This window comes from Podarcis filfolensis (genome assembly GCF_964270895.1).
Source record: "Podarcis filfolensis genome assembly, chromosome: 12".
NCBI lineage: Eukaryota > Metazoa > Chordata > Lepidosauria > Squamata > Lacertidae > Podarcis > Podarcis filfolensis.
In genome coordinates this window covers 17029132-17055905 of record NC_139614.1, presented here as the reverse complement: position 1 = coordinate 17055905, position 26774 = coordinate 17029132, and the positions used below count along the sequence as shown (strand labels likewise).

Genomic DNA, 26774 nt, shown 5'->3' with positions numbered 1-26774 from the left:
GGAGCAGCTAGAAGAAGAAGAAGAAACACTGGGAGAGAGAGGGTTAACAGATTCACAGTCTCTGGACAGCATTCAACACCCCTCCCCCTTCTCCAAAGTCAGGGAGAGCACAGAAAGTGTCACAACAGAAAGAACAGAGGATACAAGCTCAGATTACAAAATGAAGGAGTGGCGTAGATTAATAGGGATGGAAGAAGGGGTGATCCTTAACTGGGAGCACCGTCATTCCTAGGAGATGGGTTCTTTGTTCTCTAGCTATGATTATTAAAGTTTCTAACTGGTAAGAAGACTCATTTTCCTTTGTTCTGCTCATCCACTGCCATTGGGGGGGGGGAGCCGATTCCCTAAAGCCTGACACTGCCTCACCCTGTCTCATGGGCAGGCTGACCCTGTGATTGAGAGAGCACCTTTGAATTGATCATGGTCTAATCATCATCATTATCATCATCTAAGAATTCTGGGAATCTCTGTCTCTTGGCAGCATGGAGCCAGCATGGTGTAGTGGTTAAGAGCGTTGGACTCGTAATCTGGTGAACCGGGTTCGCTTCCCCGCTCCTCCACATGAAGCTGCTGGGAGACCTTGGGCTAGTCACACTTCTCTGAAGTCTCTCAGCCTCACTCACCTCACAGAGTGTTTGTTGTGGGGGAGGAAGGGAAAGGAGATTGTCAGCTGCTTTGATACTCCTTAAGGGGAGTGAAAGGCAGGATATCGAGTCCAAACTCTTCTTCTTCTTGGCGTGGAATCAGAGCATTATTGCCAAGAGGGCAGTATAAGGCAACTTAAATACTGAGTGGGGAAAGCATGTGCCCTTCTGCCTACAAGTCAGAACTGAAGCCAGCATGATAATGATAGCAACTGGGTCAAAAGCGATGGCACAATAAGGTCTTTATGAAGATGATGCTTCTTTGAAGTGAGGCTAAGAATATTCCTTTGAAAAACTTAGGATCCTTCACTTATTTTCCATGCATAATGTATCAAATAAGTTGTCACTGATGATGTTAAGTAAGACAGGGAATGTAGATGAAAATGAAAACCGTAAAAGAGTCACTGAAACTATCGCTTGAGCCCCAATCCAGCAACCTAATGTGAGAGCGGAGAAAACCTCAAAGTTCCCAAAGTTAAGCCAAGGCCTCAAAAAAAAAAAGCCTGGCATAAAGACATCTGAGCACACTTGCAGTCTGCACTGTTGATTCTGGGAAATATATCATTTCCCCCCCTCCTAACTCATTTCCCAGAAGGAGTTAAACTAACAACCACCAAGTACAGTGTTTCCAGCAATTGAGAGTTTTAACATACTCGGAAACCTTCACTGCTAATAAGTGTTGGAAATGTAAAGAAACAGAGGCTACGTTTTATCATATGTGGTGGGAATGCAAGATGCTTAAAAAAAATTGGGAAATGATCTATAATGAAATGAAAAATATGTTCAGAATAACCTTTGTTAAAAAACCAGAAGCCTTTCTATTAGGTATTGTAGGAGCAGAGATCCCAAAAGACCAGAAAGAATTGTTTATGTATGCTATTTCCAAAGATGGAAAGAGGAAGCAGTCCTGACCAAAAAAGATTGGCAAACCAATTTAATGGACTATGCTGAAATGGCAAAACTAACTGGAAAACTCAGAAATCAACATGACAAGAAATTTAGAGATAGTACAGGATATTTGGGAGGGGGGAATCTGGAGTAGAAATGATATGCAGTTGAAAAGAATTTAAGGAACTGGTGGGGGGAGGAGTCACGGGATTTGGAGAATACCATTTTATGGATTTGATATTGTTTTTGGGTATATTTTTCTTAGCTTGTTGTTGTTGTTGTAATTGTTCGTTCGTTTGTTTTTTGTTATTTTTGTTGAAAACTTAATAAAAAATTATAATAATAAATAAAATAATAATAATAAAAAGAAACCCTCACTGCTGGAAACCTAGGGAGAACAGTTGTTTTTTGCACGACTCCTTGATACTGTCTCACCTCTCCTCGCACCCAGCAGCTTATAAGAATGAGAGTGCCGTTCCCACCATTTCTGGAGGGGACGAATTTGCCACACCCCTCCTCCTCTGGAAGAGGAAAGGTGGTATCTCCCCAGGGGAGAATGTTATGGCCTGATGGGTGATTTTGCCCAATGGGAAGAGGTGGTGACAAGCTATTTAAGCTTGCTCCGCCGCCACACCCCACACACGTCCCTCTTTTTTATTCGGCATTTATTTATTTAATAAATATAACCTATTTATCCACATTTGGTTGTCTTGACTCTTCTTCCTGGTGTGCTGGCAAAGGGGGGACACACACACACACACAGAGAGAGAGAGAGAGAGAGAGAGAGAGGAGAAACTGAGGTGATGATGTAGTCCCACGATATGAGTTTTTCTAAGCTTTGGCAAATTCTTGGGGAAAACTCAAACCTATCCCCAGAATTCTATTAAATAAAGAAAAAGGCTCAGAAAGACGCAGCCCAGCCAAATTAAAATGGGCAGGTTTTGAACTGTTTTATCAACTAAAAAGTCATACTAAATAAAAAGAGGCTTGCAGGTTTTCTGAAGGAAAAAAGGTAAGAATCAAAAGGAATTCAAGCATCATGCCTTTGTCAAAGTCCAGTCACTGTACCAACAATACTTATGGCATTATTATGTGACAAAGCTTAAAAGAGGCATTTTGTGGGGCTTGGCAGAGCTTTACACTTGACCGATCCCAATATTTCCTTCCCTTTTGGGCACTGATTGTGCAGAAAGATACTGCTGCTAATACTATTCTTGAAAAGATGAACACTCCCTTCAGTATCTCTGAAAAATGGTACTGCCATTGCTAGCAGAAACTCCTTTGTAACGTCTTTCAATACGATTTCAGATCAACATCAGGTATTATGCAGCTTGGCCAACAATTAATTCACTTACGCAAGCAAACTATTTCTGCTAAGCAATTCAGCAAAGCACACAATACAAATGGCACACGGTAGAAGTATTGAGAATTTAACAATGCACAGATAAACAGAATAGGCACTGACCACTTATATTAAAAATGTCATCATAACTGAGCACCACTCAAGGGAAAATATTAATCCAAGCTCTAAGAATCAGTGGAAGAATATTGCTTGTTCAACCTGTTGATAATCAAAAATAGTTAAATAATAAACTATGAAGCATTCATTGATGAAGCAAAATATAGGTAAAGGGACCCCTGACCATTAGGTCCAGTCATGATATACCGGCTGACAAACAAAAGTAGGATCTAGCAATCAAAATACCAAAAGGTTCCAATTATTGCATATATTAAGGTCATATTTATTCCCTATGTCTTATGGCGTCCCCGTGAGCATCAACAATGCACAAATATCTGCAAATTTTAATTGGATGCATCACATTTGAATCACTCTTTGAAAGGGTATTGTCTCCCATCTTCTTAGGTGGGGCAGGAGAAGGGAACCCCTTATAAATGCAACATATATCTACTAGCCCTTGTTTCATGAAATAGGATCAGGGTTACTAATAAGGAGTTTTTTGCATTATGGCAAAAAGAATAATGTCCTCTGCATTTGGGTATTTGTAACCTGAGTAAGGTGCCCTGATCTGCCAACAGGCCATCTGGCAAGCGAAGAGATTAGCAGCTTAAACACAAGTACAATTTCTCATGCATTCTTCTGTTCCTGTGTTAGAACTCCATTCTTGCTTTTCTTGCTAAGTTTGTTCTGGGATCTGGCTGCTGTAACGGGTTGGATGAGGGCAAATAAACTGAAACTGAATCCTGATAAGAGATGCTGTAGTTTGGTGGTGTCTGGATCTTGGAAACATGAGAATGACTTGCTCCTGACAGGGTTTCAGGTACATAATCTGGGGGTGGTCTCTAATACGACCACAACACTTGGCCACAGTGATCCACCCTCTGATAACCTCCCATCCTGGCTTACTAGACTGCATTCAACACAGGGCTGCTCTCGCAGATGTCTTAGAAACTGCAGCTGGTGCAAAAAAATTTATAAAATTTATAAAAATTAATTCTTTAAACCCGTGCCAACAAAGGTCCGTATAGTAAAAGCTATGGTTTTCCCAGTAGTGATGTATGGAAGTGAAATCTGGACCATAAAGAAGGCTGATCGCCGAAGAATTGATGCTTTTGAATTATGGTGCTGGAGGAGACTCTTGAGAGTCCCATGGACTGCAAGAAGATCAAACCTATCCATTCTGAAGGAAATCAGCCCTGAGTGCTCACTGGAAGGACCGATCCTGAAGCTGAGGCTCCAATACTTTGGCCACCTCATGAGAAGAGAAGAGTCCCTGGAAAAGACCCTGATGTTGGGAAAGATGGAGGGCACAAGGAGAAGGGGACGACAGAGGACGAGATGGTTGGATAGTGTTCTCGAAGCTACCAGCATGAGTTTGACCAAACTGCGGGAGGCAGTGGAAGACAGAAGTGCCTGGTGTGCTCTGGTCCATGGGGTCACGAAGAGCTGGACACGACTAAACGACTAAACAACAACAACAAATCTGGCTGGGTTTCCCCAGCCACTCTGGGCGGCTTCCAACAAAAGATTAAAAATACATTAAAACACCAGTCATTAAAAACTTCCCTAAACAGGGCTGCCTTCAGATGTCTTCTAAAAATCAGATAGCTGTTTATTTCCTTGACATCTGATGGGAGGGCATTCCATAGGGTGGGTGCCACTACTGAGAAGGCCCTCTGCCTGGTTCCCTGTAACCTCACTTCTCGCAGTGAAGGAACCACCAGAAGGCCCTCAGAGCTGGACTTCAGTGTCTGGGCTGAATGATGGGGGTGGAGACGTTCCTTCAGGTATTCTGGGCCAAGGCCGTTTAGGGCTTTAAAAGTCAGCACCAGCACTTTGAATTGTTCTCGGAAACGTACTGGGAGCCAATGCAGGTCTCTCAGGACCGGTGTTATATGGTCTCGGCGGCCACTCCCGGTCACCAGTCTAGCTGCCGCATTCTGGATTAGTTGTAGTTTCCGGGTCACCTTCAAAGGTAGCCCCACGTAGAGCGCATTGCAGTAGTCCAAGCGGGAGATAACCAGAGCATGCACCACTCTGGCGAGACAGCCTGTGGGCAGGTAGGATCTCAGCCTGCGTACCAGGCGGAGCTGGTAGACAGCTGCCCTGGACACAGAATTGACCTGTGCCTCCATGGACAGCTGTGAGTTCAAAATGACTCCCAGGCTGCGTACCTGCTCCCTCAGGGGCACAGTTGCCCCATTCAGGAGCAGTCCCCCACACCTGCCTGCCCCCTGACCCCCAAAAACTGTACTTCTGTCTTGTCAGGATTCTGCCTCAATCTGTTAGTGATGTCACCGCCGAAAACAATGTGGCGCTGGTCCTTCAAGTTTCTCACTGGCTACCAAATAATTTCTGGTCTGAATTCATGGTACCACAGATGACATGTAAAGCCGTAAGGAGCTTGGGAACTATATGTGAGTGAGCACATCTCTCTATATATATATTCCTGCTTGTGAGCGGAGATGTTCTGGGGAGGACCTGCCACTGGAACATGCACGCTGGGTGTTAACATGTGGATAGGCCTTTTCCACCATGGTACCCCAGTACTCCCCAAGTGTGGCTGACACCCATGCTACCGAAATCCAGGTGCCAGGTGAAACTTGGGCATTGGTGCTGTGTTTGATATTGCTGATCCTGTTTTATTGTATTTTCTCTGCAGTATTATTATTTTTTTAAGAACTGAGATGTTGTCATTTTATTGATTTTATTGTGATGCACCCAGGATACAAATAGCCTGAATAAATAAATACATGTTCTTCAGCACCTATGAAAGGTCAGACAGTCTGGTATCATTTAGACTAGCAATAACCTAGGTTTATTTTAAGGGCTACAGTAGAAGGAGGCAACTAGCAGCTCTCAGAGGCTACATCTTTTTTGAAATATCTCAAAATCATATTTCTTGTCATGAAACCCATAGTAAGATACAGGCAATGGGACCTTTAAGCCTTCCCCCTTTCAGAGTGAAAAGCAAGACCGTAAGTCTTCCCCTTATTTAACAGCAATTAGAAGATGAGGTGCAAAAAAGGGGGGGCCTGGAAGAGTCCCAAGCTATGTTGCACTTAATTGCATGCGAGAAAATAATATTCTTTGTGGCAATGCAGCATCGCAGGGGCAATTTTCAGAAGTGCCAGGAGTTTGGGGGGGGGGGTTGAGACACTGCTGCTGTAGGGGGAAAGCAGCAAGTGGGAGAAAGATAAACCCACCCCAGCTGCTTCTCAACTGAAAATAATGCCACCCCCCACAAAATGGTTGAAAGAAAGAAAGAAAGAAAGAAAGAAAGAAAGAAAGAAAGAAAGACATCAGATTTTCTTTACAATGCAGTTTCATGTGTTGGGTAATTTCACCCGGACAGCATCTCTGCTGCTGTTCTTACTAGAGAAGTCTGGGAGGGAGTTAGTTAAAAAGACTTTTGCCTGAGTCTTGGAGTTAGCAGTTGGCATACAGAATAAGGCCTTGGCTGTTGTTCACACTGAGGAGGAGAGTATTAATAGGCCCTTTGCTGATATCTTGTCTCGTATGTGAATCTTTGCTGCAGATCTAGAGTTTCTGGTCCTTCGAACCCTGGTTCCATTTAAAATATGGATCTTGTTAAAAAGTAATTTTCAGCCAAGGTGCTGCACAGTGCTCTTTTTCTAAAAAAAAAAATAATTTAGGGATACTCTCATTTTGACTCGAGAAAATCACTATTTTATAGTTCAAATTGGGGGAAATAAATATAGTAAATGGACAAAAGTACAAAGATTCACAAAATGTTTAGGGGTATGCGTACCCCTGAGTCCCCCCCAGAAAAAAAGCACTGGTGCTACACAATAGATCTTATTGTTGAAAGAGAGGACTAGGTAGGTAAAGGTAAAGGACCCCTGGACGGTTAAGTCCAATCAAAGGTGACTGTGGGGTTGTGGAGCTTATCTCACTTTCAGGCCGAGGGAGCCGGCATTTGACCACAGACAGCTTTCTGGGTCTTGTGGCCAGCATGACTAAACCACTTCTGGCACAATGGAACACCATAATGGAAACCAGAGCGCATGGAAACACTGTTCACCTTCCCGCCACAGTGGTACCTATTTATCTACTTGCACTGGCGTGCTTTCAAACTGCTAGGTTGGCAGGAACTGGGACACAGCAACAGGAGCTCACTTGGTCGTGGAGTTTCGAATAGAGGGCTACAGAGTCATGGATTGGTTGGACGCAGTGGAATCATGGGAGGAACCAGCTGGGGAACCACCGAGGAAAGAAAGAAACTTCCGGTTAGCGCCAGCAACTGTAATGGCGGATTTCCTCCGATCTCCGGAGGAAATCTGCTTCGTGGAGCTAGGGTTCTACCGCTACGGCGAAGCGGGGACCCGAAAAAAATCACAGGCGGGGAAGCCTGTGAACTGAAGGCTCGGCGGGCTCCATTTGCGTCCCCCCCCCCCCCCCGCTGCAAAGGAGCCTTTTTAAAGGCTCCGGAACATACCGGGGGTGAGCGGCGCGGAGCTGAGAGCTGTCTACCCGTCTCCGCGAAGCGAAGCCGCATGCCATGGTTGGAGAGCGCTGACTTCTTCCTTTGAAATTTGGACTAAAAGTAACAACCCGTGAGTATTACGGAAATTGGACATTAAAAATCACCCCCTTTTGATTCGGCACGAGCGGGGAAGGCGTAAAGAGGAAGTCCGTCTCCCCCTTTTGTAAACATTTTAAAGCAAGGACTAGATAACTAAGGTTGAAAAGAACATTTTCTTCGTGGGAAGTCAAAAGTAACTAATTTCACGTTTTGGCAGTATAAGTGAATGTGCTGAAGGATAAGAATTAATTTTGAAAGTGGATTGATACCCCTCCCCCAGGACCTGGGAGCGATCCGCGAGGGAGCCTGTTGGAGAGATTTAAAAGACTTTGACAGCTGTCAAATTAGCTGTCAAAGCTGAGAGGGAAAAAAGAGAGAGAACTTTGTTTCTATTGCCTCGGCTGGTTATATTGGTTACATATAGGTAACAAATTGTCGAAAACCAAGGAAAATAAAGGACTTTTGGATTTACAACTGGAAGGAATACTAAGTAACCAGCACTCCCCTAGAGGGGGCTCTGGGACATTACAGAATGGCTGTAAGTGGAAAAATACAGACGGCACTCGAGAAGATATTTCGAAGCCTGGGAAAACTTCATGAACAAAGCATTGTTTTGGCTAAAAATGTCATAATATTGAATGAAAAAGCAAACAAACCTGTGGAAATTGGAAGGGACTCGACTCAAGTCTCTGTACCAGAACAAAAAGACTGCGCCCTTGAACTAAAAACTCTTGCAGCTGAACAAGAAAAGGAACTTGAGAAATTTGAAGAAGCTACATATGACAATTTAGAGGGAAAGGAAGGAGGAGCTATAATGCAGCAGAGGATCAAAGAAAGAAGCAAAAAACAAGATTTGGATTACAATCATAAATATGGAGACCTGGCAGGCCAGAGGCCTGTAAAGATGGACTTAAAGGGAAAGATAAATTTGACCAAAGTGGAAGCAGGAGTTTTTGGGACATTTGGTCTTAAAAGAAGTAAAAAACAAGATTTGGATTACAATTTTAAATATGGTGGCCTGGCAGGAAGAAGTATGGACCTTATGGGGACAGAGCTTCTCCGAGATCTGGCGTTTAACATAAAGGACTATCAGAAAAACCGGCAGAGAGGAAAGGAAAGAGATTTAAGGGCCTCGGATGTGAGATCACCAGGCTGATACCAGATGGATTGATGGACATTGGTTGGGGATTGAAACCGGGAAAAGCGGGGAGTGGGGTTTTGGGTATCCAAAGGCGGTATAAATATATTCTTTTTTGTAAATAATCTGTTTTGCTATTTTAGGTTAAAATGGGGAAATCGTGAAATGGAATTGGGGTCGACTTTAGAAAAAGGTATTAAGAATAAGATTTGATGTATCAAGATTGAGATTTATGTCAAAATTGGTTAAACAAAAGGATTTAAATATAATAAGGTAAAATTTGGGGATAGGAACTTGTTGAACTAAAAATTGAATTGGAATACAAGAAGAGGAGATGTGGGGAAGTCAAGGAAAAATGTTAATGAAAGATATATGTTTGCTTTTGGTTTTTTTTGTGTGTGTGTGTGTGTGCGTGTGTGTTTTTGTTTTTTTTTTAAATTCTTTTGAAAACTTCAATAAATATTTTATGGGGAAAAAAAGAAAGCTCAAAACCTGGGGAGAAGTGGTAGTTGGAAACATCTGAAAGGCACCGGCCTGATGAAGGCTGCTGTAAAGCTCCAGGGATCTCTGGGAAACTCTTGACTTGAATTTCCTGAGATTTTTTTTATCCATGTATTTCTTTCTATTCAAGAATACATCTACACTATTTCTAAACTGGAAAGGAATCTTTGTTCTGTTATAACTTTGAGTGCAAAAATTATACTATTAAGTACTACCATGATCTTTCAGATTGCGGAGAATCACAGCTGGTAGGCTATGGGACTTCCACCCTGTTACTAACGAGTCCTCTATTTTCTGAACGTGGGCCCTGAACATGAGCGAAGGAGCTTTCAGAAGCAGATCAAAGGGCAGCAAAGCTGAAGGAATAAAAGAAGAAACTGCGTGTGAAACTATAACAAACTTTAAATGAGTGCAGAAACAGCAAGAAGTATTTCCACTGTTGTTGCAGGTGTGAAATTACCTGGTCTTGGTCTGGATCCTGGCAGTCCAATATAATCTCTGTAAAACAGAAAGCATATTGATAAAAAAAAATTCCAACAATCCTTGTATTAGAAACTCAATGTGGTATTCCGGTCTGGTCAGTTTCTGGGTGAGAGGTTGCTACCGAGAGAGCCTTCTCGGTAGTGGCGCCCGCCCTGTGGAACCACCAAAGAAGCAAATTTGCTGGGATATTATTTTGTGACGCTTTTTTAAAAAAATACATGACAAACTTTGATGGTTTTGGCCTTTGCAAGCAAAGATTTCAGAGGTGCCCATGCAATCTTAAGTGTTGGTAAGGACATCCAGTGTGATTTCAACATCCTGGAAAATATTTCCTAATTTTAAACATTTCTAAGTTCTGTGGTATTGTATTATACAGTCACAGCTTTGGAGAACTCAAGATTAAAGCTGGCCAAAGATTTTACATTGCAGGCTTACCTTGCGTTAGTCTGTCTTTCAGAAGCGCTGAAGCTTCGTTTTATAATACCTGTAATGAAAGCACAATTGATATATTCTTAATGCTGGAAATATTTTCAGATGCCAGAAATAGATTCAGTCTCCCAACATTTTTATCCTATCATAGCAACTTTTAAAAGAAACTGGTAATAAAAGATAGCTCTAAAAATAAAGTGAACCAATATGTATGCAGTGCATAATGATTCACACAGATTCTAAATACCACATTTTAATCAGGCTAGTGAACCGTAAGAAAATTCTACTAGCTTGCCAAAACAGCTGTGTGCAAACCTACTAAATTGCTTTCATTATAAAATGCATTTCTACCCCACTCTTTTAGAAGGACTTTTCAGGTAATAAATGCCTATTTCTTTCTGTCAGTGTCTAAAGAGTCTACTGTAATTTTTACACAGCTATCACTTATTGTAATATGTTTATTATTTTTGTAACATTGATACTCAAATAGCACAATATATTATGTTTCTTTTTTATGTCCCCAAAGGAGCTGTATTTTGGTGTCTATCGTGTCACTGGTAGAATTAATGTTAAAGTAACTGTATAATGTTAATGCCCTCTCCTCTATTACATCACCAATTATTTTTTGAAATTTTGATTCTTTTCATAACCATCATTCAATTTATCAAGTACCCACATTCTTAGTTTAAAACAACTAAAGCAATTATCATCTTTGACTATTACCTCTCTCCATTATTTTCATATGATAACATTCTGTTGTCTTCTACTAAAGCCGCAAACTTTGCTAATTTATAGAATTTCCAGACTTAATCTTCCAAAATTTTAATTAAAATTCAGATTTCTAAATGCAGCAGTTATTGCCAAGTATGGAATAGGCATCTTGAAATACATGGATCACAAGTGGAGATATACATGGGAAACAGGAATGGAAGTTTTCTGTGTGTCACTTTGAACACATCTTATTATAAGACCATTGCAAGAGGCTTTTGACATCCTGGAGGCCTTAAAGAAAACACCTAGGAATTATCATCTCATTGCTGAAAATGTGCAAAAGCACAAGAGCCAATCTGATGCATGTATGGTGGAACTGCCTTCATATTAGAAATCCAGGTGTTATACCCATGTGTGGAGCTGGAGAGCTGGAGGGCGATATCCTACTCTACTCCTGCAGTTATCAGGTAGTTCTTACAAATTCTCAGTTCCTCTGATTTCCTATTTCCTCTACCAGGTTTCCATTTATTTATTTTTTGCTTTAATAGCAAACATTTCCTACATGGAGTTGAAGGTGATGTACTTAGTTCTCCCCCATCCCATTTTAACTGCACAACAACCCTGTGTGGTGATCACACACGGTCCCCGGACGTTTCACCGTCTATTGATCCCTGCGCCACCACTTTATTTCTCGCTGCCACCACCCAGGCCCTACCTGGTACAATACTGAGTCCGGTCAGGGTTAAATTGGAACATAAACTTCTGTTTATTTATTACAGTTTAACAAGAGTGTGGTTTCATAAACGGGCTCAGTCAATTACATTCATGGGGTGCCTATCCAGACCTATAACTTCTGCTACCTGCTCTCACTCACTAAACCACCTCTCAGATATTAACTTGTCTTCCTATCCCCTAACTGTTCCTGACTAAGCTTATTTCGCTACACTAACTCAACCACCCCACAGACTCTATCCCAATTCACTCCCACTCCAACCAACCACCCAACTCCCAACGAACTCCCCCCCCCCCGAGCTGGTTGTATATTCCCTCTGACTCCACCCCCTGCGTCCTGATTGGGTAACCTGTTTAACTATTTCACCTCCAGCACTCTCGTGTCAACGTCACACCCTGATGGGTAGGTTAGGCTAAGTGAGTGATCTAAGGTCATCCACCAAGCTTCATTGCTGAGTGGGGATTAGACCCTTGTTTCCCAGGTCCTAATCCAACATTCTAACCATTACATCATTCTGGCTCTGCATTAGGACAACATTCTATACCATTTAGTTGTTGCAGCATCACCAAACCATTCTTAAAGTCTAACAGTTTCCCAATTTGTCTTACAGTGTGCAATTAGAATAACCTTTATATGAAAAATGGTACCAATATAATGCCAGGTGCAGAAAATAGCAGAGAAATATAAACAACCTAGCAGCCTCCTACCTGGTGTGGCTTGGGAATTCTAATAAACCGAAAGATCACTACAGTTTTGAAATTTAGTGCATTTAGAATCAGTGGAGTTGTGAAAGTTTTAGTCCAACCCATCTTGATTCAAAATGGCATCCAAACCTAGATGGAGATCTCTGCTCCTTGATCTCAGGAACGATAATGTAAAACTATGTTTTGGTATCTTAATATATGTCCAAATGCATAGAGAACAAACAACTTCCCAAAATATATAGCGGGTGCAAACAAGGATCAGCAAAGGTATCTTAAATTTATCAAGTGAAAGGGCTTGCCTAACTGGAGCAGTATCAGAAAACCAACACTGACAAGCTGTAGCCCAAAATGAGAAGCCGTTGCAACCCATCAAGGTAAGTAAATCAAATTAGGTCTTAAGCAGAGACCTAATCACAGATCTGGGTAGCCAAACATAATATGGAATGGATAACAGGATTGGGGAACCTGTGGCACAGAAGATATTGGTGGACTAGAACTCCCATCATCCATGACCACTTGCTGTTTCTGGGGCTGATGGGAGATGGAATCCAAGAACAATTCGAGGACAGCAGGTTCCCCACTCCCGATTAAGAGGAGATACAAGGGATGTACAGGCCCTCTCACATTACGCTTTTGAAGCAGCGTCCAAATATTCTTGCGTGGGACCAGGTACACCCTTAACTACATTGAAACACCATAAATCAGTTTTCAGTTGTTTCAAAACAAGTGAGTCTGGTATGAATAATTTTGTCCGCATTCTTCTGATCTGTTCTCATTATATAGACTTTGCTCAGCTGTCTTTAAAACCTAGCTTCAGTGCGAATTAGAAGGTTCTGATGTGATAGACCGGTCAGAAAGAATACATCATCACAATAGTATGATAACTAACAGCTTCAGAGAATCAAGAGAACGGAAGTTCACCTCCATGTTCACAGGTTTTATTTAATGAATTCAGGGCAAGGCGCTTGATCTCATTTGTGTCCTATTGGCTGCTCTCCAAGGTAATCTAGGGCACATTGAATAAAAACAATTTCACAGCACACTCTGAGAAAAAGAGAGACGAGCTAACGAGAGAAAAAATGTATCTAAAACATTTATTGTTTGGAAAGCTTCACAGTTGATTGTCAAGAGTTGCACTACTCAAAGCAGAGACACTTAGATTTAGCAATTGTTTCCCTTGGCAAATAGAAGGGGGGGAGCATTCTTTTTTCTCATTCTTAGCTCTGTTCTATTTGCACTCGTTAGTTCTTTTATTGTATCATAAACACAAACAATAAACAACAGCCCCACTTTTCTTCTCCCAGAGGCAGGCACAAATTGTTCCAAGCACTTGAGCATAATCCATAAAATGTGAATAAGTTACTATTAAATTAGGCAGGGTGGGGAGACGTATTTTTTACGCTTGAGCTTGAATTTAGTTCTGTCTGGAACCATTTTGTAACCTAGACCAAGTGGTCAGAAATTAACGAGAGGCTGGAGATGGGACAAAAATGCCTCTGGATCTATACTGGACCATGCCAGCAGACATTGTGCCCTTCCAAGATGGAATGGGGCTTGCCCACTGGCATGTGAAAAGACCTAGAAGTCAGATGTGTGTGAAATCAAGTTTTAGATATCTAGTAGACATGCAACTAAAAAGCACGTTTTCTTACAGTGACCACAGGTTGGTTTGGGGGTGGGGGATATCGGACCATCATAAGACTGTGTGTGTGTGTGTGTGTTCCTTTTCCCATCCCTGAACCCCAATTTCAGTTCAAAGGAGGAGAAGGCACATTGAAACTTGCAAAGAGGAATGCATATTTTTATGGGCTAATCATGTAACATTTAGTTTAGTGCTATTAGTGTGGCCGATACTGTGGTAAATACAGAAATTGCACTGCTTGCTATCCATTAAACTTGCAGTATGTTATGGAAAACTATCAAGGGATCCACATGTGATTGTTTCATTAGATACTCATAAAGCTTTCCATATAATACTTGTCAGAGTCATTTGTATCTACTCCTGTTGGACTTCAGCAAACTTAAATAGACTGACCCATCCTTGGGGGGGGGGTTAAACTGGGATTTTGTTTCCATATTTACCCCCTGGTTTTGTAATTGTTATATAATGGAAATCGGTAAAACCATATTTATTTTAAAAAGTCAAAAAAGGACAGACTTGCAATCTAAACAAGACTTAAGTGACACAGTTTGACAAGGGAGTATAAAGAAGGAAGGTTTTTTAATTGCAGAGAGCAGAAGGAAATGACAGGAGGCCATAAAAATCACCCAGTCCTACCATAACAAACTCTTAGACAATAGCATACAGTACCTAGTGGGATCCATCAATACGTCCGTGTTCATGTAAAACGTAATCTAAAATGTGTGATTCTTCTATAATTATTTTCTGAGCCCTGCAGCGCTACAGTTCTAGAAATGTTGACTAGAATTAATGAGTTTATAGGTAACTGGTGAGAGCTTATTATTTTTGTTAATGTGAGCGAAGAGTCTCAAGCAAAGAGATAGGTGGCATTCAAATAATGTTTTTTTAAAAAACACCAACACCAACAACACTATACTGTATAGATCAATGTGGCAATTAAAACTGCATAAGCAAACACTTTATCTGCCACAACAGGTATTAGATCCACTTGATCAGACCTGACGTAAGAGAGAAAGCTGATTGCCTAAAAGGGAGCTGATGCTTTCTAAAACATTAATACAAAGGTGTAAAGACGCAGAAGAAGGCTTTAAAGGCAGTCTATTATTTCTAATTTGGGCAGATAGTTAAATTGCCATAAGAATAAATATTTTCTGTATCTAAGAGAGTGGAGGGATTAATTCATATTAATACATCTGAAAAATGTCATTCTGAAAGGAAATTAGTGGGGGGGGCACAAACGTTATCTTAAAGTATTCCTAATTGACATTTATATTCATGTGAACATTTTACCAAAGAATGAAATTCCACAAGACCATAATCCTAATTTTTTCAAATAATGTCTATATTCACATATTGTTTCTTTCTACATATTTTTGAGCCTTTTTCTTTTTTCCCCCTTTTATTTGCATCACTTTATTTCTTTATAACTGAAACATTTTCGGAAAGTAAAGGCCATAATCATATTGCAGACCATAGAATCTGGCTTCCATCACTGAACCCACTGCCTGCCTCAGAACTTCAGCTTTCATTTTAAAAAAGCAAAACACACTTTTTCTATCCTTCCTATCTGGGTAAGAAAATCATTAAATACGAAGGCTCAGAAACCGAAGGTAATCTACATGATTCTAAGACCAAGGCTTGGGATTGTTTCTACATGACTTTCCGCTAACCAACGTCTTATTGCTCATTATTCACATCTTTTGTTGAAAAACAAAGGGGAAAGACCAGAAGCTGTATGCAGTTCTAATTACTTTGTGCTAAATACGCTCTGGCACATTTTGATTTCTGGTTGCAGAATTTTCTCAAGTGGGGAATTTTAGACTTTCTAAATACAAGTGTTCTATATCTTAATCTAACATCCTGCTGCAACCATGGGATGCCAAGATCTGTGATTTGGTTTCCCCTCATCTATCCAGCCTCAGAGGTTTGTAGTGCAACACAGTTTCAGTTCACCTTGAATTAGAAAAGAGCTGCTGCATTCTTCATCTAATCTTGCATGTTTCTAGGCGGACCAATGCTTCAATGAACAGCATTGCACCATGTGATCGTTGTTGTTTTTTTATCATGCACACAACTTACTAAGACGCTTACCCCAAATAGCTCCTTCCACTCTGAGATGTATTCACAGTTCTCAAGCTAAGCATCCATTGGCTGCATTGGATATACAGTGGTACCTCGGGTTACATACGCTTCAGGTTACATACGCTTCAGGTTACAGACTCCGCTAACCCAGAAATATTACCTCGGGTTAAGAACTTTGCTTCAGGATGAGAACAGAAATCGTGCTCTGGCGGTACGGCAGCAGTGGGAGGCCCCATTAGCTAAAGTGGTGCTTCAGGTTAAGAACAGTTTCAGGTTAAGAACGGACCTCCAGAACGAATTAAGTACTTAACCAGAGGTAGCACTGTACCACTAAACACAGCTACACACACCCCTCTCAGTCTTCAGTGAGACGAACAGAAGCTTGTGCTTGTTTTCAACTAATCGCAGCTACTTGTTTCACCTGGAGTAAGAACTGTGGTTAGCTTTAACAGTGATTCAGGAGAATATACCAGAATCATAAATCATGGTTTGAAACTGGCTTATTTCCCAACATCTGGGGTTAATAGCCTGTGGTCTGCATGTGACCTTCAGGCTGTTTTCATGCGAGATACAGATCCTGCATTCCTACAACTACCGCTGGTTTTTTCCTCAGACTCCACCCACATTTGGCTCTGGATCCACCCATTATCAGTTATGGGCCCTGACTGACTTTTCTTGTGAGTCGCCTTCCTAAGTTCTCATGCTCTAAACCATAGTTATGACTAACCACTTTTAACCAAGTAAGCTTGGTAGCTGAAAACCGAAGTGAACTTTCCTGATTTTATCCTCCCTTTATCAGCAACCAAATTCTAGACAACACTGGCATCAGTTGTATCTACACAGACTTACCTGATACATATATCTATCAACCACTAATTGCAGGGGATGGCCCTTGTGGTCCCTTCCAACTCTACAATTCTGTGTTTCTATTATTGTCAAACATGTAATTGTTATAATGGAGTCCAATAGCACACTTCACCTTTTCTATTAGGCCATAGCTAAAATCTTCCCATTATTACGGACTTCCGGTTAGCGCCAGCAACTGTAATGGCGGATTTCCTCCGATCTCCGGAGGAAATCTGCTTCGTGGAGCTAGGGTTCTACCGCTACGGCGAAGCGGGGACCCGAAAAAAATCACAGGCGGGGAAGCCTGTGAACTGAAGGCTTGGCGGGCTCCATTTGCGCCCCCCCCGCTGCAAAGGAGCCTTTTTAAAGGCTCCGGAACATACCGGGGGTGAGCGGCGCGGAGCTGAGAGCTGTCTACCCGTCTCCGCGAAGCGAAGCCGCATGCCATGGTTGGAGAGCGCTGACTTCTTCCTTTGAAATTTGGACTAAAAGTAACAACCCGTGAGTATTACGGAAATTGGACATTAAAAATCACCCCTTTTTGATTCGGCACGAGCGGGGAAGGCGTAAAGAGGAAGTCCGTCTCCCCCTTTTGTAAACATTTTAAAGCAAGGACTAGATAACTAAGGTTGAAAAGAACATTTTCTTCGTGGGAAGTCAAAAGTAACTAATTTCACGTTTTGGCAGTATAAGTGAATGTGCTGGAGGATAAGAATTACTTTTGAAAGTGGATTGATACCCCTCCCCCAGGACCCGGGAGCGATCCGCGAGGGAGCCTGTTGGAGAGATTTAAAAGACTTTGACAGCTGTCAAATTAGCTGTCAAAGCTGAGAGGGAAAAAAGAGAGAGAACTTTGTTTCTATTGCCTCGGCTGGTTATATTGGTTACATATAGGTAACAAATTGTCGAAAACCAAGGAAAATAAAGGACTTTTGGATTTACAACTGGAAGGAATACTAAGTAACCAGCACTCCCCTAGAGGGGGCTCTGGGACATTACAGAATGGCTGTAAGTGGAAAAATACAGACGGCACTCGAGAAGATATTTCGAAGCCTGGGAAAACTTCATGAACAAAGCATTGTTTTGGCTAAAAATGTCATAATATTGAATGAAAAAGCAAACAAACCTGTGGAAATTGGAAGGGACTCGACTCAAGTCTCTGTACCAGAACAAAAAGACTGTGCCCTTGAACTAAAAACTCTTGCAGCTGAACAAGAAAAGGAACTTGAGAAATTTGAAGAAGCTACATATGACAACTTAGAGGGAAAGGAAGGAGGAGCTATAATGCAGCAGAGGATCAAAGAAAGAAGCAAAAAACAAGATTTGGATTACAATCATAAATATGGAGACCTGGCAGGCCAGAGGCCTGTAAAGATGGACTTAAAGGGAAAGATAAATTTGACCAAAGTGGAAGCAGGAGTTTTTGGGACATTTGGTCTTAAAAGAAGTAAAAAACAAGATTTGGATTACAATTTTAAATATGGTGGCCTGGCAGGAAGAAGTATGGACCTTATGGGGACAGAGCTTCTCCGAGATCTGGCGTTTAACATAAAGGACTATCAGAAAAACCGGCAGAGAGGAAAGGAAAGAGATTTAAGGGCCTCGGATGTGAGATCACCAGGCTGATACCAGATGGATTGATGGACATTGGTTGGGGATTGAAACCGGGAAAAGTGGGGAGTGGGGTTTTGGGTATCCAAAGGCGGTATAAATATATTCTTTTTTGTAAATAATCTGTTTTGCTATTTTAGATTAAAATGGGGAAATCGTGAAACGGAATTGGGGTCGACTTTAGAAAAAGGTATTAAGAATAAGATTTGATGTATCAAGATTGAGATTTATGTCAAAATTGGTTAAACAAAAGGATTTAAATATAATAAGGTAAAATTTGGGGATAGGAACTTGTTGAACTAAAAATTGAATTGGAATACAAGAAGAGGAGATGTGGAGAAGTCAAGGAAAAATGTTAATGAAAGATATATGTTTGCTTTTGGTTTTTTTTGTGTGTGTGTGTGTGTGTTTTGTTTTTGTTTTTTAGTTTTTTTTAAATTCTTTTGAAAACTTCAATAAATATTTTATGGAAAAAAAAAATCTTCCCATTATTACAATTTCTTCATATTTGCCCTTGCAATGGCGATGCTGGTGTTATACGAAATGAATAATGTTTCAACATACGAAGCTTGAATTACTACAACGCCACTGTGAATCAGGGCTCATTTCTCAAATCACAACTACATACATATTGACCAAGGTCAGCGTTATAGCTCTGGGGGAGCAAGGGCTTTCTGGGTGTGCAACAGAATTTCCTCTTCCTCTCCTGTCCCTTGTGCAGCCTCAAAATCAGCTCAGGAGAGTTGGGGGACCCACCAGAGCAGATTGAGGGGTGGGGCACAAGGGGAAGAGAAGAAATGAAAGTCTTGCTGTGTCAGAACCCCACTGGCATAGCAATGGATACAACCCTATGTCTTTAAAAGCCACACTGTCTCAACTGTGCCCTGTTTCCATTGGTTTAAATCCAATGGCCAGCTTTTTTTGGTTTAAATCCAATGGCCAGCTTTTTTTGAATCCAACCCATGGGGGAAGCTTCTCTGGATGCAACCCATCGACTTACGTATTCCTGCAGGCATTGGAAATGAGCAGGAAAAGGATGCTACTAGAAATACAGAAGTTCAGCCTTGGAATATATTTGCTGCTCATATGAATTTGCTTCAAAATAAGAGAATTTCCTGTGAGCCAAAGTGCCTGATGTTGCTTTTCTTCCGTCCGAGACAACTTCATTTGACTCCTCAGCTGAAAATTCTAGACCAGTCATACTTCCACCTATGACTCACATACCTGTATCAATACATGCTCAGATCCATAAGTAAAAATGTTGGTGATTAGAACTCTTGCTTAAAGGAACTTACCAAACGCTGATTCTTTAAGAGGACTTGAACTAGAACTGCTGGAATTATCTGATACGTCCAGTTCATCATCTAATTCTGAGAAGACATCTGTACATAAAAGCGGAAACAAACCTTTCTATCCAGCTCCAGTCAATCATTTTATTTGCATATCACCTTTCCAAAATCAAAGCCGTGCTCAAGGTGGCTTGCAACATATAAAAAAATGACATAACTACAAACGTAACAAAAGTAGTCATAAGCAGTAAATAAAACATCAAAAAGTACACTACCAAACTGAACAATTTCCACAGAAATAAGAAGATCCAGAATAAAGATATAAAAAATAAGAGCAACAACACACACACCCCACCAAAACCACCACCACCCGAAAATAACCCAGCATGGTGAAAGTACTAAAAATGCTCATTCTGCTCATTCATCACTACCTTTTTCTGAGTTTTCTAAAGTGCAGTTATCATCCGACAAGGTTAAATCGCAAGCTTTCTCTTCATCTTTTCCAGAAGCTAGATGGAAGTTTTCAGTCAAAAGATCTGTATTTTCAGAAAATTCGCTTTTTAAACTGGCTGCTCCACTGCTACTGCTGCTAAGGCTTGATTTCTCATAATGTTCCTACAAAAGAGAACAGAAATGGTTTCCTTTGACCGTGTGGCTTCCAGAAGTACAACCTGGGTACAGTGGTAACTCGGGTTATACAGTGGTACCTTGGGTTAAGTACTTAATTCGTTCCGGAGGTCTGTTCTTAACCTGAAACTGTTCTTAACCTGAAGCACCACTTTAGCTAATGTGGCCTTCTGCTGCGGCCGCACCCCCGGAGCACAATTTCTGTTCTCATCCTGAAGCAAACTTCTTAACCCGAGGTACTATTTCTGGGTTAGCGGCGTCTGTAACTTGAAACGTCTGTAACCTGAAGCATATGTAACCCGAGGTACCACTGTACAGTGTTCAAGCAACGCAATAAATTTCCCTCGGTTTCTTTTAAGAACCATTAGTAACTCTGCTAGCATAGAATTGTACACAAAAATGGCTGGTTCAAAACATGTTTCAGATATGCTATATGATCTTGATTACTGACTTTAATCTGTAAGTGAATTATCTTGCTGCGTAAAAGCACCTGATTTAGAGAGGTTAAGTTGTTTTTTGATCGATTTCAAATATGATTAGCAGGTTGCTTCTGATTTGATGCTTCTTTAGCTCCTTTTGTTGGATTTTCACAGTAATAGCCTCAGCAATTTAGATCCAATTTAGAGGAACATTTGCTCTTTGTGTGTTCTAAGCCAATGACACTCCCCACTAATAGAGAGAACTAGAATTGCAAACGAAGCTTTCACAGTCCCAAGCAATGTTAAATAGAGGGGAACACTTTGGTGGCTGCACACATGGTGTTTCCTCTCTTCAAGCTTGGGGAGCCAGTTAGCCATATTAGATATATGGGTGCATGCTTGGAAGTCTGATAACATTATACGACACACCAGTGACAAGCATGAGAGCGGGCCAATGCACTCCTAGGTAAAGGTAAAGGGACCCCTGACCATTAGGTCCAGTCGCGGATGACTCTGGGGTTGCGGCGCTCATCTCACTTTATTGGCCGAGGGAGCCGGCGTACAGCTTCCGGGTAATGTGGCCACCATGACTAAGCTGCTTCTGGCAAACCAGAGCAGCGCACGAAAACACCGTTTACCTTCCCACTGGAGCGGTACCTATTTATCTACTTGCACTAGCGTGCTTTCGAACTGCTAGGTTGGCAGGAGCAGGGACTGAGCAACGGGAGCTCACCCCATCAGGGGGATTCGAACCGCCAACCTTCTGATCGGCAAGTCTTAGGCTCTGTGGTTTAACCCACAGCGCCACACGGGTCCCTTAATGCACTCCTACATACACAGTATTTCTGCACGTCCAGTTGGGCAGATTGGTCCAACGGTCCCTTGCAGTCACATAAGGCTATATTATATGCAACAATGTATTTGAAGGCATTTGCTTACCTGAGATAATACAGCAAGCTGGTGGTGACATGTGACTGCGTTTCGATTAGCCTCCATGAAATATCTCTGGGTACGCCTCCTCTCGCGTTCCAATTTCCTCTCCAAGACAAGCTGGGAGGTTGATAAGCCGTCTAAATACTTCATCATCACATTTGGTATCAAGGAACTGACCTCTACAATGTCAGGGCGACTCTCTGCATCCGGGGTCAAGCACCTATGGGGGGTGGGCATCCATTATTTAAACAATCTATGATGGTGACTGGCTGCTTACCTGTAACTGTAATTCTTTGAGTGGTCACCTGTGCATATGCATTCTGCATTCTGTGTTTTTTTAAAAAAAATCTAAATAAACATTTTGTTTATTTGCCACTGCAAAGCTCTTAAGGATGTTGCTTATTTCTTTGGTTTGTACAGATTTCTTTTTGTGCTGTGAATTCAGGAATAATTTTCATTTTAGGAATGCCCATAAAAATAATCACCAGGCTCGTTTTAAAATGATCTCTCATAATTAAATCCACCATCGTGTTTCCATTTTTGCACTTTTAAAGCTCATTCCTATCTTCTTCTGTATTGCTATCTGTTTATATCTTACGTTAGAACAATGTCAATTGTCAGCAAAGTGATTATTGTGATAACCCAAATGGCATCTCTAGCAAATTACACTGTCACACCAAGTAAGTAAATATTAATGGAATCAGCTGATTACATGCTTCTTTTAATACCACCACTTAAGATCACAGCAGATACTACAGCCTGTGCTCTGTTTAAATAAGTATGTGAACTTTGGACCTCTTCTCGCTAACTCCCAGTCATGTGACCCTCTCTGCTTGTTTCCTCTATCAGATTTCCTTCCCCTTTCATACTTGCTCACCTTCCATTCAACTCTTCCCTTCATTACTATGAACTTCTGTTGCTTCTTTCTTAGGCCCCTTTTCCCATTACAACAAAATCCCCCTTGTAATATCATAGCAACTCTGCCAAAGGCAGACAGGAGAACCTTGCTCATATAGGTAGATAAGAGCAAAAATGCAGCATGGAAAAGATCAGGTCCTTCGCTTGTGCTAACAGCCAAAGTTTGATCAAGTTCCAATAGGTAAAGGTAAAGAACCCCTGGATGGTTAAGTCAAGTCAAAGGTGACTATGGGGTTGCGGCGCTCATCTCACTTTCGGGCCAAGGGAACCGGCGTTTGTCCACAGACAGCTTTCCAAGTCATGTGGCCAGCATGACTAAACCGCTTCTGGGACAACGTGATGTAAGCCAGAGTGCATGGAAATGCCATTTACCTTCCCAGCCCAATGGTACCTATTGTCGTGCTTTCGAACTGCTAGGTTTACAGAAGCTGGGACAGAGCAATGGGAACTCACTCCATTGCGGGGATTCGAACCGCTGACCTTCCGATCAGCAGGCCCAAGAGGCTCAGTGGTTTAGACCACAGCACCACCCGCGTCCCTCAAGTTCTTATAATAATAATATATTTATACCCCGCCCATCCAGCTGGCTTTCTCCAGCCACTATGGGCAGCTCACAACAGGATAATAAAAATACGATAAAACATCAAACATTAAAAACTTCCCTAAACAGGGCTGCAGTCAGATAGTTGTTTATTTCCTTGACATCTGATGGGAGGGCATTCCACAGGGAGGGTGCCACTACCAATAAGGCCCTCTGCCTGGTTCCCTGTAACCTTACTTCTCGCAGTGAGGGAACCGCAAGAAGGCCCTGGACCTGAGTGTCCGAGCAGAACGATGGGGGTGGAGACGCTCCTTCAGGTATACTGGACCGAGGCCATTTAGGGCTTTAAAGGTCAGCACCAACACTTTGAATTGTGCTCGGAAACGTACTGGGAGCCAATGTAGGTCTTTCAAGACCGGTGTTATGTGGTCTTGCCGGCTCTTGAGACAGAACTAATTATCGATACAAGTAATTCTTCATGTTAGTCCAATGAAGCAGGGAGTCTGTAGCGGCCAGGGGACGGGCTGGGGAAGTGAGGTAAGATGCATCAAGCTGTCAGGGAACCGGGATGTGAGGGGTGGGAGATTCAGGGTGAGTAGCCAGAGGTTCAGCTCTGAAGCCATACTTAGATTGACATCATTTACACTTAGGAACATTCCCACTGTGATCAAGATGCTGAATTCCATTTAGAAAAAATGACCATTCAGGACCATCAAGAGAATGAGGATGCACACTGGAATAGCCAGGAACTGATTTTATTTACATTCTTATATTATACAAATTAATGAAGAATAAAGCTCTCAATGGCTCCTAGTCATGAAGGACATATACTATCTCCATGATTGGAGGCACCATGACTCTGAATACTAATTTCTGGGGCGAAACAGCAAAAGAGAGGTTATTTCTGTATTTCCTGCTTGCGGGCAGGAAATACGTTTGGACAGGAAATACCATATGTTTGGTTACTGTAGGAAGCAAGGTGCTGCACCGATTGGCCTTCGGTCTAATCCAGCAGGACTTAACCCAGCATGTAAGGAACATATCAGACAGAATTCTTCCCTTGTAGGTTCAGTTTTAAACAGAAGCTGCAAAATCGCTCAGTGGAAGGTGAACAGAAGTCACACAAAAAACCAGAAAGGGTATTTTTCTTCTTTGTATATCATTATGTTATGAACTTTTTTGTAATCATAATTTGGAGATTTGTACTGATGATAATCAACGTGCATTCATGGAAAGCAATTCCAATCAGCTAGTTCCACTGCCCCCCGCCCCCCAAATTTTGCCTGAGCACACCTGGGCCCCACACTATACTGTATGAATTTTATGCTTCTTTGTATACTGGGTGCAGCTCAACTGTGCATGAAGTCTACATCCTTGAGGAAAAACAAGACATGCCATCAGAGATGCAGGAATGCTTCTCCATTTTATTTAAGTATTTATTTCGATAAAACAGCTGGAAGGACCCTTGCTTTGGATGGGTGACAGCAAAGGGGAGAGCATCACAGACTTAATTCAAGCTGCCACCTAGGTATCGAAAGAGAAGCATACAGGCACCCATATACCTAAGGTGATTTTTAAGCAGTTTTCATGACAGAGTAAATATGATAGGATTCCCTTGGAAAAGACCCATCTGAAATCCGTCAAGAACTTTCTAATCCCTTGTTTTCTTTTCTCCGTGGAAAAACAGATGGGGGCGGGAGTCCCAATCCAAATTAGGGGCCACACAGCTGCTTTTACCAAAAGAGAGGGGAAAAATAATCAAACATGCATTCCTGCATCTTCAGAGTCACAGCTAGGCTGGCCTGGAGTTTTCTCAACAACAATGGCAATAACAAATGGTGCAGGAGCAGAAGGAATGTACCTGATATACCAAATAATTGCCTTCTGTTCAAAACCAAATAAAAAAATTCCTTCCAGTAACACCTTAGAGACCAATTAAGTTTGTCATTTGTATGAGCTGTTGTGTGCATGCACACTTCTTCAGATACACTGAAACAGAAGTCACCAGACCCTTATATATAGTGAGAGGGTGGGGAGGGGTATGACTCAGAAGGGTGGTGGGAATGGGTGATTGGCTGATAGGTGTGGTAAACCTGTTGATGACTGTTAACGACTGCAATTGGTCTTACAGGAAAAAGAAGGGGCGAGATGGCTAAAAATAGCTTTAGCATGTATTTATCATGTATTCTATTCAATTTTAGTGAGTATGATGGAAGACTCAGTCCTGGGGCAGGATAAACACCAGCCAAATTATGGCATGAGCTTTATCTTATAGACAAATAAAGAATAACAAAATATTGCAGTGTCTCTTCCGCCCTCCTAACTGGAATGTTTCTGTTTAGAGTTAGAGCCAGTCATTCATTCCCTCCAAGCAGGACATCCCACCAAATTTTCCATTTTTATTTTCCAGTGGGTTGGGGTTTTTTTAAAAATCCTACTTGTACAAAACTTGCGGTTTCCCTCCCCTCTTGCTTCTCAAGACTCCTGCTTTGACTTCAATCCAGTCTGCACTCACCACCTCAGTATGTTACTGGAGAGGTTAATTATGCAATTAATTACTTCGACTGGCAATATTTTCAGTGGCATCTCACATTTTTAAATTGTACTATTAGCTCTGTGGCCACATATCCTCTTTACACTTAGAGTAAAAGGACCTTTTCCACAAGACACTTACTTTTTAATGACCGCTGAAACCTTTTCAGAATAGGCGCCCTCTGGGACTGGCTCATAGGCAGATTCAACTATCTGTAAAATAAATGAATACTTTGCTGACAACAAGAGAAAAATATCATGTTATGGATAAACTGGGTTTCAATCTGCCCCTTGAACAACAAGGCACACAATCAACCTATCTTCACAATGCCCTTGCGGCACGTATATACCATGAATTTGACTCATATGCACGTATCACACTCAAAAATATACAAAGAAATTTCCATGCAGAAAGTTCATCCAAAATTCACCACAAACACTAATGATGATCCTGCCTTTAATCATATATTTTTAAGCGGTTAAGCCAATTTATATGTCCACAGACAGAAAAGCGGGGTACAACTAATAAATCAAATCTGGTCAATCAGGAATTTCATGACGGAGACCCACCAATTTCTCTACTGAGTATCTTTGATTTTCAGTAAAATTTATTCTTTATAGAAACTTATTAAGAACTTGCTTGATTCTGAAGCCCCTGAAATTTGCAGAGTCTTTTTGCTAGTCTAGACTTTGAGGGATAGCAAATACAAAAAAAGAAAAAAGTGAACACGTTATAAAGTTCAGTAATAGTAACTGATGTGATTGCTTGATGTGAAGTGTGTCTCAGTTTAAGGAGATGGATGTGGGGAGACAAGAAAGACATAATAAGACCTATTTGTGAATACAGTGGTACCTCAGGTTAAGTACTTAATTCGTTCCGGGGGTCCGTACTTAACCTGAAACTGTTCTTAACCTGAAGCACCACTTTAGCTAATGGGGCCTCCCGCTGCTGCCGCGCCACCGGAGCCCGATTTCTGTTCTCATCCTGAAGCAAAGTTCTTAACCGGAAGCACTATTTCTGGGTTAGCGGAGTCTTTAACCTGAAGCATATGTAACCTGAGGTACCACTGTATAATGTGTCAGAGTCAGGGCAGGGCA

General features: G+C 41.6%; 1 protein-coding gene across 5 annotated transcripts in view; it reads right to left on the bottom strand.

Moving 5' to 3' along the window:
• The window catches only part of NEK10 (NIMA related kinase 10), a 115773-nt gene that overhangs the window by 20440 nt on the left and 68559 nt on the right, over positions 1–26774 (bottom strand). For 3 of the 5 annotated variants that reach the window (XM_083577660.1, XM_083577659.1, XM_083577663.1), the window contains exons 25-31: positions 25819–25889; positions 21692–21905; positions 20138–20321; positions 19713–19799; positions 10095–10143; positions 9637–9674; positions 9392–9532 (exon numbers count right to left, since the gene is read on the bottom strand). In XM_083577660.1, coding sequence (XP_083433786.1) covers positions 9392–9532; positions 9637–9674; positions 10095–10143; positions 19713–19799; positions 20138–20321; positions 21692–21905; positions 25819–25889 — 784 coding nt within the window. The remainder of the gene's footprint in view (positions 1–9391; positions 9533–9636; positions 9675–10094; positions 10144–19712; positions 19800–20137; positions 20322–21691; positions 21906–25818; positions 25890–26774) is intronic. The other 2 variants (XM_083577662.1, XM_083577661.1) reach the window with 1 other exon arrangement.